This window comes from Delphinus delphis, chromosome 17 (genome assembly GCF_949987515.2).
Source record: "Delphinus delphis chromosome 17, mDelDel1.2, whole genome shotgun sequence".
Lineage (NCBI taxonomy): Eukaryota > Metazoa > Chordata > Mammalia > Artiodactyla > Delphinidae > Delphinus > Delphinus delphis.
Genome location: NC_082699.1, coordinates 65,802,839 through 65,819,951, shown reverse-complemented (window position 1 = coordinate 65,819,951; position 17,113 = coordinate 65,802,839). Strand labels below are relative to the sequence as shown.

The 17,113-nt window shown below is 48.2% G+C and overlaps 1 protein-coding gene across 6 annotated transcripts in view; it reads left to right on the top strand.

The window, feature by feature from the left end:
• The first annotated feature begins 4,094 nt into the window (after window positions 1-4,094).
• MTSS1 (MTSS I-BAR domain containing 1) overlaps window positions 4,095-17,113 on the top strand; it is a 165,165-nt gene continuing 152,146 nt past the window's right edge. The window contains exons 1-2 of one of the 6 annotated variants that reach the window (XM_059995171.1): window positions 4,095-4,217; window positions 4,969-5,203. In XM_059995171.1, the coding sequence (XP_059851154.1) occupies window positions 5,132-5,203 (72 nt within the window). In that variant the 5' untranslated portion in view covers window positions 4,095-4,217; window positions 4,969-5,131. Of the gene's footprint in view, window positions 4,218-4,389; window positions 5,204-17,113 lie in introns of those variants that run through there. The other 5 variants (XM_059995177.1, XM_059995173.1, XM_059995174.1 and 2 more) reach the window with 5 other exon arrangements.

Here is a 17,113-nt window from a genome sequence, read left to right as displayed (position 1 = left end):
CACTATTCTTGTAGTGTTTCTGTTCATCTGAAATTTCATCAAAATAAAACAAAGTGAAAGTAAATAAAGAATGTAGTAGGACGATATTAGCTGACCTGAAGGGATTTCTACAGGAATTGTTGATAGCAAGAGGTGTTAATGAAAGTGTTAATAACAAGATCCAGAAACATATGTGTGATATGATCCCATCTGTGTACAGCAAATAGTGACAAAATATACACAGGCATGCCTATATATCCTTACAGGAAGATGGAATGGAATATGTATGATACATTTTAAAAATTCTGGATCTCAGTCCCCAGAGATTCTACTTTAGTTATTTAAGGGTAGGACCTGGGCATGGGTATCTTCTTTGCACCTTCCTTAGATCAGGTTTCTTAAATTTGCTGCACATTAGACTCATCTGGGAGGCTTTAAAAAGTCCTGCAGTCCCGGCCACAGGCCAATTAAATCAGGCTCCCTGAGAGTGGAGCCCAGGGGTGGGTGTTTTAATATTCCCCCAGGGCATGTCATTTGCCAAGTCTGAGAACCAGGCAGGGCCCTCCTGAAGCCAGGGCTGAGAATCACTTCCAGGAGGGAAGCGAACCCTGGTGTGCAGCATTACTATGTGATAGACAGTTGATGTCCATTTCAGTCCCGGGAACAGCCCATGGGTTAGGAACCGGTTCCCCAGGAGGCTGGCTCTAGAGATCAAATAGCCTCCCCAAGGTCACAGGGCTGGGAGATGGTGGTGGGCATCCTGATCTACTGTCCACAAGGAGGGTGATGGGAGCTGCTTCGGGAAGGTTTCATTGCCTCCCAAACTCTCCTTCCCAAGATCATGGGAGTTGAAATTCCTTTAGTAAAGATTCATTACTTTGGGTTCCTCCACCTAAGAGCTATTAAAAAACAAAGCAAATACTCCTGGGAAGAATTGCATGTTAATCAAATCTTTTTTTTTTTCCTTTTTAAATTTATTTAATTATTTTTGGCTGCATTGGGTCTCGGTTGCTGCGTGTGGGCTTTCTCTAGTTGCGGGGAGCAGGGGCTACTCATTGTTGCGGTGCGCGGGCTTCTCATTGCGGTGGCTCCTCTTGTTGCGGAGCACGGGCTCTAGGCATGCGGGCTTCAGTAGTTGTGGCTCATGGGCTTCAGGAGTTGTGGCACTCAGGCTCAGTAGTTGTGGCTCGTGGGCTCAGTAGTTGTGGCTCGTGGGCTCTAGAGCGCAGGCTCAGTATTTGTGGCGCCCGGGCTTAGTTGCTCTGCAGCATGTGAGATCTTCCCGGACCAGGGCTCGAACCCGTGTACCCTGCCTTGGTAGGCAGATTCTTAACCACTGCGCTACCAGGGAAGTCCCTGTTAATCGAATCTTAATGTCTGCCCAGTGAGTGCTGGGTGTTTCGACAGGAGGAAAAGTTAGAGAGATGCTCAAACATGGGGAAAGAATGTAACGTAGGGGCTGTAAATCTGACCTTGTCATTTTTCTGCTCAAAATCCCTCAATTCACCAGACTCACTTTGTTAAAAACGCCAAGTGTCATCCCACCTCTAGGCCTTTCCTGCCTCATGGAACACTCCCAAACTCCCCCTCAAGGTGGTTTTGGACGCTTCACTTACTCATGAAAGAGAAGGGCCTGCCTCTCAGGCCCGAGGCCAGTGTGAAGCCGAAGAATAAGGAGGCAAGAGAGGTGGGCTTTGGCAAACATTGCTAGGGTTGGGGGTTCGGGGCATCTAAACGCAGGCATGTGGCAGGAAAGCAGGACACAGCATCTTTGGGCTAAGGCATGGGGCCCCTATCCCAGGAGGGTTGGAGATTGGGTAGAAGGGACACCTCCGGCATGGGAGTCAGAAAAACAGAGTTAGAGTTCTGCCTGTCACTTTCCAACAGTAAGATGAAGGCTAGGATGACAACCTCCTTCTCAAGACTGTGGGGAGGATTAGATATAATACAGGTAAAACACCTAGACTGTATATAGTAGGCCCTTAGCAATGTCAGCGGGACAGCATGCCAAAATTATAGGCTTGTGTCATGCGTTCTAGGACCAGGGCTGGAATGAACCTTGACCTGGTCCCTACATCTTTTAAAAATTTTTATTTCATTGTGATAAGAACACAACATTGGACCTAACCTCTTGACAAATTTTAAAGTATGCAATATGGCATTGTTTATTATAAGCGCAGTGTTGTACAGCGGATCTCTAGAACTTGTTCATCTTGTGTAATTAAGACTTCATGACCGCTGATTAGAAATTCCCCTATCCCCTCACCCCCAGCTCCTGGCGACCACCATTCTACTCTCTCTGATTCTGTGAGCTTGACTATTTTAAATACTTCCTATAAGTGGAATCGTGCAGTATCTGTCCTGTGACTGGCTCATTTCACTTAGCATAATGTCCTCAAGATTCATCCATGTTGTTCTATACCACAGGATTTCCTTCTTTTTTAAGGCTGATACATCATTGTATGTATAGACCACATCTTCTTTATCCATTCATCTGCCATGGATATGTAGGTTGTTCCCACATCTTGGCTATTGTGAATGGTGCTGCAATGAATCTATTTCTGTTGATGAGATTTATTGAGTGCTTTTTACTATAGGCCAGGAACTGGTGTAAGTGCTTTATCTATATTAGTGCAGGGAAAACTCACAACAACCCTATGAGGTAGATGCTATCTTTATCCCCATTTACAGATGAAGAAACTGAGGCCCACTTAGTATGGGCCATACCGTTAGTGGGTTTTAAACTGGGGTTTGAACCCAGGCATTTGGCTCTACAAGCAGTGATCCTGATCACTATAATACCGAGAGTATTAAAATCATAATAATGATCATGATTAAGAGCAAACTGTGTGTCAAGCACTGTTACTGGCAAGGTGAAGACGAGGCTTATGCATCCAAATGAGCAGCAGGGTTGCCCAAGGGAACAGTTAATTCCAGAAGTAACGCTCTTCATGATTTGGAGAAGAGGGATGGAGAGGTGGGTTGTGGTTAAGAGTGGGGCAGAGTGGCCCAGGGGAAAATAATCTTCCACAGCTGTGATATTTACCTCCATGCATCTCTTTGGTTCATGCAGTTTTCAAAGCCAGACCTTTTCCTATTGCGGAGTCTGATACGAGTCTATACAGCCTTTTGCACTTGGTTTCTTTTGTTACTACCCCCAGCTATTTCCCTTTTGTCCTGCTTTGTGCTTCAAAGGGTCAGCTGGTCCCCAAACAGGTGCTGGTTTTTCAATGTCCTTTTTAAAGGGTCATACAAAGTAAGCCAGCATCACAGTGTACACTATACCTCCTTGGTCTGTACTTGTTTTAACAGCTCTAGATTGCATTGGATTTGGGGGTGGTAGCAGTGTACCAGGGATTTATTGGGTTGCAGACACCTAAATACCTAAGCTTTTTCTTTTGTTCTAAAACCACATGCTGTGAAGCTAAGTTGTCTGCACCCTGTGTTTGGGAAGTTGTTTCAAGATGGGTCTGGGACATAAGCGCAATGAGCTTTGGGAGAAGATTAGCACTTCTTGTGGTCTAGCAGCAAGAAGTAAAACCAGGACCAGCTTGTTGTACTTTATCTGGTGGATTTGGATTAGTTCCAGGCAGCCAGTGGCTGGAAAATTCTTGAGAACTGGGTCTCACTCCTCCGAGTCTCATCAGAATAAGGAGACACTAGCACAGAACCTGGTCAAGGGAACAGCCCAGAGTTGGGGGCTTACGTTTTAAGGTCTTTAAAAAAGCTGCTCATTTGATTCCCCTCCTCCTTGCCTATTTGATGTTGATCTAAATGAGACCCGGCTGTGCAGTTAGGCGGTGGAGCTGGGAAAATAAACCACCAGCCTCAAAATCAACCTGGGCCCATTTGTGCTATTTTCAGGTTAAACCTCCCAACAGGGCTCTCTGTAGTGACACCACCACCCGATGCCCTCAGCGCGCCTGAAAAACAACCGTCCAAGTCACGGGCAGTCAGCCATCTCCATAAACTGACGAACGGTACACGGAAGCTCTAATGCCACTTATTTCGCAAGGGCAAAATCAATCGACTTTCCCAGCATCCTGCAACTTTATTGAACTCGGATCCCGCTGCGGGATACGTCGCCGAACTCTCCTTAATTACGTATTTGGCTGTTTGCAATCGTGACTCGGCGCTGCAGTCCTGATATCAGAGAAGCGGCCTCTTCTCAGAAGCCTGCAGTAGTAGCGGCAGCAGCGGTAGTTTTCCCGCCCTACCGACTGCTCCCTAGTTGCGAGGTACTGCGCTAAGCGTGCCACCGTGCAAGTCCCGGGGGTCGGCGGCTGCACCCTCCGCGCTGGGCGCTCGCAGCCATTGTGGGGTGGGCGCTCGCCTAGCCGCGTGCTGACACGCCCTCTCGGCTCAGCGACCCGCGGCCAAGGGATGGGGGTGGTGCTCGCGGAGGAGGCTCGCGCGGGGGTTGGATCCTCCCCGCACCGCCCGCGCGCCTGCCTGCTCCTCTCTGCAGCCGGCGCCCCACGCGCCTCGCGGGCACGGGCACGCGCTCCCTGCCCCGCCCGCGTGCGGCGGCCTCACGGCCCCGGGCGCGCGCCCTCCCCGTGCCTCCGCGGCGGACGCACGGCCGCGAGCGCGCGTGCGCCCCCGCGAACGTCCCCGGGAGCCGAGCAGGAGCGAGCGCCGGGGCCGGTCGCGCAGGACTGAAAAGGAGGCGGCGGCCGCGGCTGTGAGCAACAGATCCGGGCTCCGCGAGCAGACCCGCTCTGCTGTTGGGCGTTTTTTTGTTTGTTTGTTTAATTTCAAAAACATTTATTAAATTAGAAAATCTTGCATTTTTAAATGGCGCTGGCCCTGGGTCAGCGGGTGGTTTTCGCTGCTTCAAGATGGGCTTTGCCGTTTCTGTCGTCGGCACCAGTGGTGGCCTGATTGTCAGTCTTCTCTGGGCATTTTTAAGGCCAGGAGCTGAGCGCTGCATGTAGGCGCCCTACAGAACGGTTTGGCTTTTTAAATTATTATTCTTATTTTGGGCAGAGAACATTCGATTCTCGGGCATTCGTCCTCTGTGGAGAAGAGGCTGCGAGTCGGCGGTGGGTCGCTCTGAGGCTGAAATTCCTCCCGGGGTGAGAGATCCTCGGCCCCGCTCATAGTCCAGGCAGCCCCGAGTGTGTGTCCTGTCCCTGACGACGCCGGGAAAATGGAGGCTGTGATTGAGAAGGAATGCAGCGCGCTCGGAGGCCTCTTCCAGACCATCATCAGCGACATGAAGGTAGGACGCTGGGGGCGCGGCTGCGGCGGCGGCCGCCGCGCACTGACCTCGCCACGGGGTTTCGCCTCCGCCCTGGGCCAGCCGCCCGGCCCTTGCCTGCGCCGTGGCCTCCGGCCACCTGCGGCAGCGCTCCGGCCCGGGTGTCACCTGCTCACCGGGGCGCCGCTCCGGGCTCTGCTGGGTCACCGGGCGGGCGGCTTTTCTGGGGGTATATGATGCCTCTTGACCTCTCCCCGCTCATTGTCCCAGGGGACGGCACCGTCTCGTTTCCCTGGGGGCCCAGGGCCCCGGCTCCAAGTTTTCCATTGTCTGTCGCTGGACGGAGTGTCCGCGACCCGCGGAGGCTGGATGCCTGGGCGGACACCTGATTCCCTGGGGTACAGGGCGGGGGCTCTTCCCAGCCGTGGGAAGGAGCCCCCCGACTCGAGAGACTGGGAGGGACCTCCCTCTCCCTTGTTGGCTTTCAGGTCCACCTGGGGGAGATCTGAGCAAATTAGGTATTAATTAGGCTCTTCCAAAGCTGGCGAAGGAGTGCGTGCCTCCCCTCGGCCCTCCCCCGGGGCGCGGAGAAGAAGTTCCCAGAGCAGTTTTGCGAGGACCCCACTTCCCCTGGCTGAGGCTCCCAGCCTGACGTCCAGACTGGGGCACCTTAAACAACTGTATCACCTAGCCACCCAGCACAAACAGACTCCAGGTTTTCTCTTGGAAGGATGGTGGAGACTCAGTGTGTGTGTCCGACCGCGCGCGGGCGCGCGTGTGTGTGATGGGGGCGGGGAACAACACCCTGGCATTTTCCTGCGAAGGGTGGGACTGGGGATAACCTGATCCTTGGATGTGGATTTTCTGTGCACAGAGATAGACCAGGGCCCTGTGTTACTAATCCAAAGGAAATGTATACGAGCGAGCTGGCTGGAGGTGGGAATTGGGGGCGGTGGGGGGATTTTTTTTCATGTGTATTTAAGGAGCTTCTCTTTGGCTGTAGCCCAGCCCCAGTTTGCCTCAACAGATCCGGGGAGGTGGTGTTTAATTGAAAGCTCGGCTTCCAAAACGAGTGGGCAGGTTTGGAAAGCTGTGCAGCGAGTGGGTGTGGACAGCCCCTCTTCAGCCGCTGCCTCGGCGCCTGCGGGAGCTTTTGTCTGTTGAAGTGTAAGGTTTGGAGAGGGTTCGGCCTCGGAGATGGACTTTGGGAAGGAATGCTCAGCTGTCATGGCCTGTTTCCCCCTCTTAGAACCAACTGCCACCTCACCCGGGGTGAACTTTTTCCCAGGTGCCTCCGTCCTGGTCTTGTCCATTTTGAAATCCTTATCCAGAGCCTGTGCCTTTTGTCAGAAATTGACATCCGTGTAGCCTTATCTTCAGCGGGACCCTGCTTGCCCAGGAATGCCTCTAATCCAGCCCCTTGGAATTAGATGGATTATTCCCTGTTCAAAGGCAGCCCTTTCACTCCTTTGCCCCCAATCCACATTGAATAATTGAAGTGCTCTTTTGAGACAAAGCTCGGTGTTCCCTCTGTAGACTCTGGGGTCTTTCTTGTTAACTGAAATTCTATAGGCCTTACAATCAAACAGGATTTGGTTTGAGGCACACGTGTATTCTGATCACCAGGGGAAGAACTCGAGATGGGTTGGGAGAGCTGCTTGTGTTTTTTTGGAGGGGAGAAATGGATGTTTCCAGTCCCTCTGTAGTAACAAGAACCCTGTGACCTAACCCATCGACCCACTGCAGTCCCAGAGTGTTCACATCTGGAGTTTTTTCCTCGCTCTTTGTTCCTTAATCCAGAATCTAGGTTCAGTTCTTCCAATTTACAGGTTTGAACCCAAAGCCCTTCAGAAAGTGACTCACTTGAAGGTAGGCCCTAATGCTTTCTACCTGCCATCCGGGGACTGTCCTGCAGCGCTTTCTGCCTGGGGGCTAAGGTGGCATGCTTCTCCCTCCCCAGGATTCCAGTTAAAAATACTTATTTAATGCCCTTTTAGTGCTGGATCTATAGTTTGTGGTTCATGAGTTCTTTCCCTTTGAATTGAGTTGGGTTTGTTCAACATTCTGTTGGGAAGACATTTATTTTAAGGGTTTATTTTGTTTTGGCAGTCAGAGATTTTAAAAGCGAAGTGGAGTGGAAGATGAAAACATGCCTTGGGGTCTGCAGAATTTCAGACTTTTGGGGAATAGAGAGATAAGAAGGAAAAAGAGAGGGGCGGTGTCTAATTTCCAAGATTGTTTATGCCTAAGACAGTGTTTTCGTGGAGTTTTCTTTTTAAAAGGCTTCTTCATGGAGTAGATGGCAGTGACATTTTAAAAGGGAATTTTAAAATTTGGGCATTTAGGATAAGCAGTGTATAGTATGCTTATGCATGGAGTTACCAGCAACAAAAGTCAATTTTTAATATCTGAAATGGGCTGTCTTTCTAAGGACCTGCTTATCCTCCTTTTCACTTCCTTGAACTCCCATGATAGGTTTATGACGCCTTTGGTTCCCTTTCTGTTTGCTACGAAGGACACATGTAAATGTTGGAAACCCATTTGGAATGCCCTCTTGAGAACATTTTCAGGTTATTTGCTCAGAAGTGTTGTTGGAGTGGGGGGGAGGGTAAGGAAAATTTTTTTTTTTTAAAGTAGCATTTGATTCTCCAAAATGTAAAGCAGCACAGGAAGGGAGTCAATTTCCTCTTTGGAGAAAAAAAAAAAAAAAAGAAAACAACAAAAAATGGAGTAATTTCCAGGCCTAGCACCATCCATCTTCCCAAACCAAAGAACCTCAAGACATGGAAAAGCTGGAGAGGATTCTTTGTGCATTCTTCTAACGATCTTTCATCTGGCTAAGTCCTGGGCTGTCAGGGTGTGTGTTTTATCCTTTTCAGGGGGTCGGGTGCAGTGAAGAAACCCTCACTTTTCTTCCATTGGGATCCTGCAGCACCTGTTAAATAACTTATTGGTTCCTTGATGAGGGAAAACCCTGTGGTTTTTTCCTTTCTTCCATCCTACTCTGGTGGTCACTAATGAATGGTGGTGTGCAAAATCGCTTACTGGCTGCCCTTCCGCCGTCCGCATAAATCAGGTTGTCTGGAGTGAGCTGGTCCCAAAGGGAAGGGGAGACTAGGGATTCATGTGGCTGGAGGCAAGGGCCCATCGCCAGTTTGTTTAGGGGACAGTAGCTTGGAAGTGACTGTGGAAGACCAGATGACTGACTTCTGATGTTTAAACACTGTTGACTGCGTTAAGGAGATCCTGGAATCTTTTTGGAATTTCTCTTCAAGTCCCGGGAAAGACAGGCTAATGCTTCAAACAGCAGATTTGTGCCATTACTTTTTCTTTTTTAAAACTTGAGCTGTAATGAATATATAACATTAGTTTCGGGTGTACGACATGCTGATTTGATACTTGTATTTTTAAATTTTTTTAGTTAAGTAATTGAACCAGCATGTAGAATTCAGTGATATTTGGAGAGCTTTTAAGACCAGGAGACCCTGGCCAAACTTGAGGGCAGCTCAGCCTGTAGATGTCTGTCTTCTTTTAATAACTAACTTAGTTTAAAAAAAATAGTTGGACGCTAAAATCAAATATTTTCCTCAGCCTTGTTGCTCAAGAATCAGCATGTCAGGAGCTGCATTGGGCCTGATGCAGGGAGAACTTTGTACTGGGTTGGAGAGTGTGTTCGGGGTTGTATAATGTGACTGGGGGTGAAAAAAATACCCAAGCACACCTTGAATTCTCCACCCCACGTCTCACTTGAGGCAGGGGTGTCCTCTTACCAGCACCTGTGCCGAGCAGAATAGGGGCCTTGTTCAGTTTTCCTCCACTGCCCCCCACCTCTGTTTGCCACCAGTATCCTCTCTCCTAAGTTCTACCTAAAATTAGACCTGCTTAAGGGACTTCTTGAATTCCATGGAAATCTTTTGTGGTTCAAAGACATGTCATGATATTTTCCTTACTTATCACAAGATCAAGAATGTGGGCAGTGGATCCAGCCCTGGATAATGATTTCAGGGTTGTTTTTCACCTCCGCTGTTTTGCTTTGGCTCTGGGGTGTCTGTCAGACAAGAGGTTCACTTCCTCGGTGTTTATTGAAGGCCTGCTGTGTGGAAGGCCTCTTGCTGGGCTGTGAGGAACCAGAGATCCACAAGGGCTGCCCTTGGAGAGTTGCTTGTCCAGTTCAGTTCAATATGGCGGTCATGAAGGAAGGGCTGGTAGTCCAGCCTGGGGAGGGACATCCGTCAGCCCCTGCAGGCCTTCCTTTTGACTTTTCAAAAAAAAAAAAAAAAGTGTTTTCTCTAGGAAGATAGCAAAAACCCAGCCAAGGCCTCCGCCAGTGGCCAGGTGCTCTGAGGGAGGCGGGCTGCTCTGTAAACGGTGACACACAAAGGTAGACAAGCAAAGCCCTTGTAAAGTACAGATGGGCCCCATGTTGCCTTTTCTCTTAGCAAATGGCTGTGTTTGTCCAGGCTTTTACAGCTTCCTCAGTTTAGGCCTGTGGGAGAAGAAGGAGAAGTGAAGATGTCATAAAACCAGCTGCAGGGAACTGCCCAGAATGGTGCCTGTTGAGAGATTTAGGGCCTATTCTCTGTAGATCAATCTTTGGGGGCTTTTAGGTGCAAATCTTGTCGTCGAGGTTTGGGAAGAAGTCATTTTTTTTGGTCTTGGCTTGAGTGTCTCTGTGGGGAAAATCCCTTGTACGTCATATTTAACCAAATCGTTGTTTGATGCTGTGAACGTTTACGTTCTGAGATCCTAGTTGGTAATGCCCCAGATGGAGAGAGAAGGTCATTCTTAGTCACGGTTTGCATGGAAGGTAGGCTGAGTTTGAATTTTGCCCGGTTCAGCTATCACTTAGTTCTTTATGAGAGTAGCATGAACTCATAATCCTACAGTATTGATTGAGCATCAGTGACATTGCAAGCACCGAGCTTGATATCAGCAAGTCAACGTACAGAATTCCCAGTTAAATTTGAATTTCAGAGAAACAGTGAACAAGTTTTTAGTACAAGTATGTCCCACCCACACTCTGCTGCTGACCTCTTGGCCTCGGGACTCTTTGCCTCTTGCGGGAGGGAAAAGGAAAAAGTTAAAACAATGCCTGTCCATTTGGCCAGCTCACTTGAGGTTGTTAAAATGCTTGGAGGGTGAAAAGGTCGAAACTATTGATCCATTAGGTGCTTTATCTATAATTTTCATCTAGGCTTTTTCCATCTTCCTAGGGACGGTCGAGAGCTGGCCAGATCCTTCTGTAGCCAAGACCATTTAGATGTTTATATCGGGTATGGAAAAATGAGATCATTTTGAGTTTGCCATTACTTCTTGGAACTGCCTTCAGGACACTTTCCCCTAAAACGCACACCTTTGCAAAACCCACACCTTTGCAAAAACAAAGAAATACCTCTCCCTGAACCAAAAAAAAGCCAAAGGACAGATTCAGCTGCCTAGGACAGCAGACAATACGCATTTGGGACTCCTGAAAGGGAACTGACTGATGCCTGAAGCCGTTTAACTCAGATTGCAGATTGCACTGCCGATTCCGCCTTATTAAGTAGCAAACCAGAGAGACAAATGGAATAAATTAATTGGATGAGCATTGAGGAAGCCCATTGTATTTGACTGCCAAGGTTCTCCCTCGAATGAGCTGGAGAATGCAGAAGGTTGCATCTGAGTGTGTGTCGTGCGCGCGCACGCAACACACACACACACACACACACACACACACACACACACACACACACAGCCCCCCTCCAAAAGCAAAACCAAAATCCACCCGGCGTAGATTCCAGAGCAGCCCACCCATTATTAATGTTTCCCACCTCTTAACCTAGGGAAGACCTTGGCATGGGGCTGTGTCGTCTGCTGCTTCCCAATTTAAGATGCTCTTGGTGCCGCCTGGTCCGTGGTAGGTGCTCTGTAATCATTGCATGTAGTGAACAGGGGGCAGCAAGGGACTCGGTGAGAATCTACTGGGTGCCAGGATTTCCTGTCATCCTCACCATCATCCCCACTTTACAGATGAGAACACTGAGGCTTGGAGTCGGTAATTTGTTTAATGCCGTGGTGAGGTGGGCTGGCATTCAGACCTTGGTTTATTTGACCTTAAAGCTGGAGCTCTTTAGAGCATGCCTAAGGTAGAGAGGGGGCTGTGGATTTATTTCCACAGCATTTCACTTGCCTGAGTCTTGCAGGAGGCCCAAGGAAGGAATCAAGGTCACATTTCTGTGCCTGCAGCCTGGAGGTGTGAGCCTGAGCTGAGATGCTGGGAGAACTCTGGGGGTGGGGGTGGTGCACAGCTCCCATCTGGCTGTCACTTTTGTGGAAATGGTTTAATTTGTGATGTATCGACATATTGTGGCTTCCTTCCTTCTCCCACTTACCAATCTTCTCTGACAGACAACCAGCCTTTCCCCTCTCCTCTCCTTCCCCTGGGTGCGCAGAGAGGAAAGTCACCTCCATCCTTGGCTTCTGTCCTTGTCCCCATACAAAGCACCTGCAGTCTTCTCCGTGACTGGCCAGAGGGCTGCCTTTATGTGTCTGGGGAGCCCATTGGTCCCTAAGGTTGGGTGACCATGCCCATCGGTCCCCCTAATTATATGAATTAAATAAATTCACCCTGAGTTCAGTTACTCCTCAAAGAGAACTCCTTGCCTTGAACTCATATTATGTCCAGCCCTGGAACACTCTTGTAAAAGGGCTTTCCGTATTTAATTATTTCCCGGTCACCCTCGAGTTGGGTTGAGTCAGTCGAGCCATTGCAAGATTGTGTTTGGGGAAGTTGATGGAATTGCCAAAAAACCTCCTTTCTGTGCTGATTTCTTGGCATATATGACCTTGGTCATAGTTTCTAGTGGTTTTTCTTTTCCTGTCTAGTTTAAGTGGGTGGAAAAAAAGATCAGTGGGGTGCCTTTTGAGCTGTGTGTCTTTTTATTTGCTTCCCCTCAAAGAATTTGGACAGTAGTGAAAGTATTAGCTTGGTCAGCACCCGCCGCCTCCCGAATCCTGGAGGTGGATGACGGGTTTGGTGGACGGAAGGTTTTGCCTGGGCCTCCCTTCCCTGCCACCTCCCACAGACAGGGGTCTCCAGGGTCCCGGAGGAGGGGGTCTTGCTGGAGGAGGAAGAGGCAGTTCTGGGCAGGTGTGCCCATTTTGGTAGAATGGGCGTGGTCACAGGGATGAGCGCATTGGATTCCCCGGGAGCCATAAGACACTGATGCCTGGACCCTAATTCCTCAGAGGGTCTGATTCAGTGCTTCTGGAGTACATCCTGGACATGAGGAGTTTTAAAAGCACCCCCAGCTATACACAGTTTAAGCACCCTCAACGTGTTTTCTCAATCTTGCCTAAGTCTGAGTAAAAGCATCTTTACATGGTCACACAGCAATGAGCATATGCTTAACGCTACTGGGCTTCAGGATGGTAAATTTTATGTGTATTTACTACAGTTACTAAAAATAAGAATAAATTTATAGTGAAACAACGTTAAAGTGAACACATTGGAAAATGACAACAGAAAAAGCATCTTTAGAATCCTTGGCTGTTTTTAGTTCATCTGTAATAGTCCTGTCCAGCATGATTTTCTACAGTCATGGAAACTGTCAGATACATTAGCCACTAGCCACATGTGACTTTTGAGCACTTGACGTGTGGCTAGTGCAACCGAGGAACTGATTTTTAAATTTTATTTACTTGTAATTTGTTTAAGTTTAAACAGTCATATGTGACTAGTGGCTGCATATTGGACAGTGCAGATCTATAACATACCACCTAAGTAAAAACAGTGAGCTTGCCTGGCAACACGGCTTCCTGCCCACATTCTGTTTCCTCCTGGCCACATCACTGCCCCTAAACCCCTCCTGTAGAAATTCTGGAGCTATTGCTGACCTTGGAGTCAGAGAGGTCTGGTTTTAAATCCTGTGGGCAAATTTCTTCATCTCTCTGAGCCTCATTTTCCTTTTCTGTAAAATGGGTCTCATAAAGTACCCATCTTATCGGGTTGTTGGGGGGGATTCTGAAATGAGATCGTACTTGTAAAGGGTTTCACACAGTGCCTGACAGACATGCACTCAGATGTTAGCTGCTGGTTTTCTGTCTTGCAGACTTGGGAATGAAGTATTCTGAAGTTTTGAAATCAGTAATTATCTCCACCACTTCTTAGGGCAAACATGACCCCACCCTTTACTGAGCTGTATTTAGAGCTTGCAGTGAAGTTGCAGGAAATGGAGAAGTTGAGTTGTTTTTTTCTTTCTTGCTGAGTAAATCACTCCTGAGTTCATTATAACCTCATCTGGCTCAGCAGGGCCTATTGGCATTTCTCTGTTTGCCAACCCTCTGTCTGTATATAAAGGCAGGGAAGGGCTGTGTACCTGGCGGAGGTCCTCAGGGCCTTTAATTTAATGCGTAAAAGAAAAAAACCTTGTAGAGATGTTTACACCAGTGTAAGGGGAGACTGAGTTGCTTCATAAGGGCCATCTTTTTCTGTTCACCTTGTTTGAGTCGCCCCTTCTTTTTCCGGAGTGACTACCAGAGAAGGCCTCATTTGCCTCTAGTCTGCCTTTTAGCAGCAGCTTCGTACTGGCTTCTGTCCCTTCCCGAGACTTGGCCATATTTGGGTTCTTCCTACCTGCCTACTTGCTGAATATGGCCCACCTGTCTTAGCCAGACCTTGGGGGCCACCTGGGACTTGGCCCAGCAGAGTGACCTGCTCTGTGCCCAGTGTCTCCCCGCCTGGATTCCCTGGCTTCTTTGAACACATCCTGTGCTCCTCTTTCTTGCTGTTTGTCCCGCTTGGAAGAGCTTCTGTGCCGTTTTCGGCATTATCGAAATCTTTCTCATCCTTCAGGGCCTCACCAGAAAGTTACCTCATTTCTGGACCCTCATCTGCCTACCAGGTCAGATGTCCTTGGGCATTTTTTCCAAGTTCATGTTGATTCTACCTAGTACTTACTACATTCTACCTTAAGTGGTTGCCCTTGGGCTTTGAAGCCTGGCTCTGCCACTTCCTAGCTCTATTACTCTGGGCAAGTTACTCTTGTTCCTTGACACTTAGTTTTCTTACCTGTAAAATGGGTAGAGTAATACTCTTCTATTAAAGTTGTGGAGGATTAAAAGAGAAAATATATGTAAAGGGCTTAGCACAAAATGAATGCTGAATAAAACTCTCTTATGTATCTATCGGAGCCAACCTAGTAATTTCCAGCAGAGTACCCTGCTAACAGCGACACTCAGATGTTTCAGAAAATATAAGAAACCTATATCTTCGCTTTGATAATGCAATAGACAAGAGTGAAATGCTTTTCAGCTTTCAGCGTGTAAATAATTTGAGAGGACACAGTATACATACTCAACGAATATGACGACTGCTCTGTGCCAGGCACTGCTGGGGGGTAGAGATACACCTATGACCTTGCCCGAAAATTGTTTAGTCTAGAGGAGGAAGAGACAAGTAACTAGAAATCTGTGTGATCTGTGCCATGATAGATGTCAGCACAAGAGTTTGAGGGGGGCCTGGGGAAGGCCTCTGATTCTCATTTGGAGTAGGAAGACAGAATCAAGGGGAGGCTTTTGATACAGGTGACCCCCAAGCTGAGACCTGAGTTTTATTTTACTTAACAAGCATTTTTATGGTACAACCAGGCACTATTCTAGTGCTTTACAAAGACTCTTAATCCTCCCAACAGCCCAATGAGGTAGTTATTCAATACTAGTCCATCTAACAGTGAGGGAATTACTGCTATAATTCCCATTTTGCAGATGGGGAAACTGAGGTGCAGAACGGTTAAGCCATTTGCCCCCATCTTACAACTATCAAGAGGTACAACTGGGAGTTGAGCCCAGGTAGTCTGGCTCCGGAGTCTGTACCCTTAATCCACAGTGCTGAGCTGTCTCTCACAGCATTTTAGGGTTTCCTTTTCAGAGTCCATAATGGGTGTATGTTATCAGTTACTTTGAAGATCATTCTACCTGTAGCTTTAGGACTCAGGATGAACCAGAAAAAGCAACAAAAATCTAGGCTGTCCTCTGAGCTGCTTCAGGAGGCCCAGGAGGCCTCCCTTTATTTCAAGAGGAGTTGGACCCGCCAACGACATGAAGTTGTTGGGCGGTGGACTCAGCTGGGGGCCGCTGATTCGTCAGCAGAGGAAAGTATGTGGGGGGCAGGCGGGGTGTGGTTCCCAAGGGTCTGACACAGTCTGTCCGAGGTGACAACCACATGACACATGTTTGTTTTGCTGGAGAAACCCCCTCTGTCAGGGTCGCCCCAGTAATGGCTCTGCAACCCACACGATTGCACCTCAGGAAAGGGGGCTGTGTGCAGTAGGAGGCTGGAAAGGCTTCCAGATTAGCTCACAGGGAGACCTCAGTTTCGCTTCTGAGGCCCGGCTTGCCCCAGCCCGGGCGGCAGCTCCGGCAGCTGAGGAGGAGGCCATTAAGGAAGTCTTTGAGTTTGGTTTAATGGTCCCTCTTTGTTTTGAAGTGATTGTTTACTGAACCTTCAAAGCCAGCTCTCCAGCAGGATGTGATCTGGGGCCTGGATAATTGGATGAAGCACCCCAATAGGAAGCAAGTAGCGGGGAGCAGGGCCAGGAGTAGCGAGCTGATGGCCAGGCCCTTGGCATCCGGGCACTGGGAGGCTCTGAGCTGCTGCTGGGGTGGGGGGGGATCATCTTGCAACCGGGAGTAGACCTGAAGCAAGGATCCCCTGGAACCTGGCCTCTTTGATGTTGTGCTGGCCTTAATTAGGGACACCCTAATTAAATCACCAAGGAGAGAGCTTTCCTCTACATTTAGCATAAAGCATTAGCAAATGTTTTGAGAGCATTTCATGAGGGATTACTTCTCCAAGATTATGTAAGTAATAGAAAGTTAATGAAAGGAAAACTAAAACCTCAGGCAAGTAAAAAATAAAAGTCACCCATAACCACTTGATTACAAAGTGGGTTATGGACACACGTTTTAGATGAAGGCTCTTGCGGCCTGTGCCCTGCCAGAAGTTTCTTTTAACACTTAGCTTTTTACTTGTGCTTTCTGTGCGTGTAATTAGAAGCCAGGTCAGTTTTAATGGCCGTGTGGTGGTCCATTGTTTTGTTTGTTTGTAGTTAATTCATTTAGTTGACACACATTTGAGGACCTGCCGTGTGCCAGGTTCTGTGTTAGGTGCTGGGGACACAGCAGTAAATGGACACAGATCTCTGCCCTCTTGGAACTTACATTCTAGTGGAGAGGGGGTGGGGGTCTGGGACAGACAAACTGAATAAGTCAATTGTGTTATATTTTAGAAGGATATGTGCAATGGGAAAAAATAAAGCAGGCCCAGTATGGCAGTTTTTAAATAGGGAAGGCTTCACAGAGAAGGTGACATTTGAGCAACAGCTTATGAAGTATGTGGATATTAGAGAAATAATGAATGTTCCAGGCAAGCGAAGAGCATGTGCAAAGGCCCTGAGGTGGGAGCCAGTTACATACTGATTTGTGATTAGGCTTGTCCCGTTTTTCACTAATTATAAGCAGCACTCCAGTGAATATATCCTTGTAGCTACACGTTGATTTACACTAGTGGTTTCCCCAGAAGGATTTATCCTGGGTCAAAGGTACATACTTTCATGGCTCTTGAAACCCATTGCCAGATGCCTTTCAGAAAATGTTTATGAGTTCACATTCCCATGTGCAAGTGCTTATCACCAGGGATTACTTCTGAAGGAGCAAGGTCTGAACATCAGGACTGAGAAATTGCTGAGACCACAGCATCCAAGACTTCAGAGGGATGTGGCATCTTATCTAGAGCGATAATTCTCAAATCTGTATGTGATTTTAGCCATCAGAGCATGAGTGTCCCCTGGGGAATGTGTTAAATGCAGACCCCTGGGTCCCACCCCCAGAGATTCTGATGTGCAGATTTGGGGCGGGGCTCAGGCATCTGCAGGTTTAGCAGACATTCCCCGG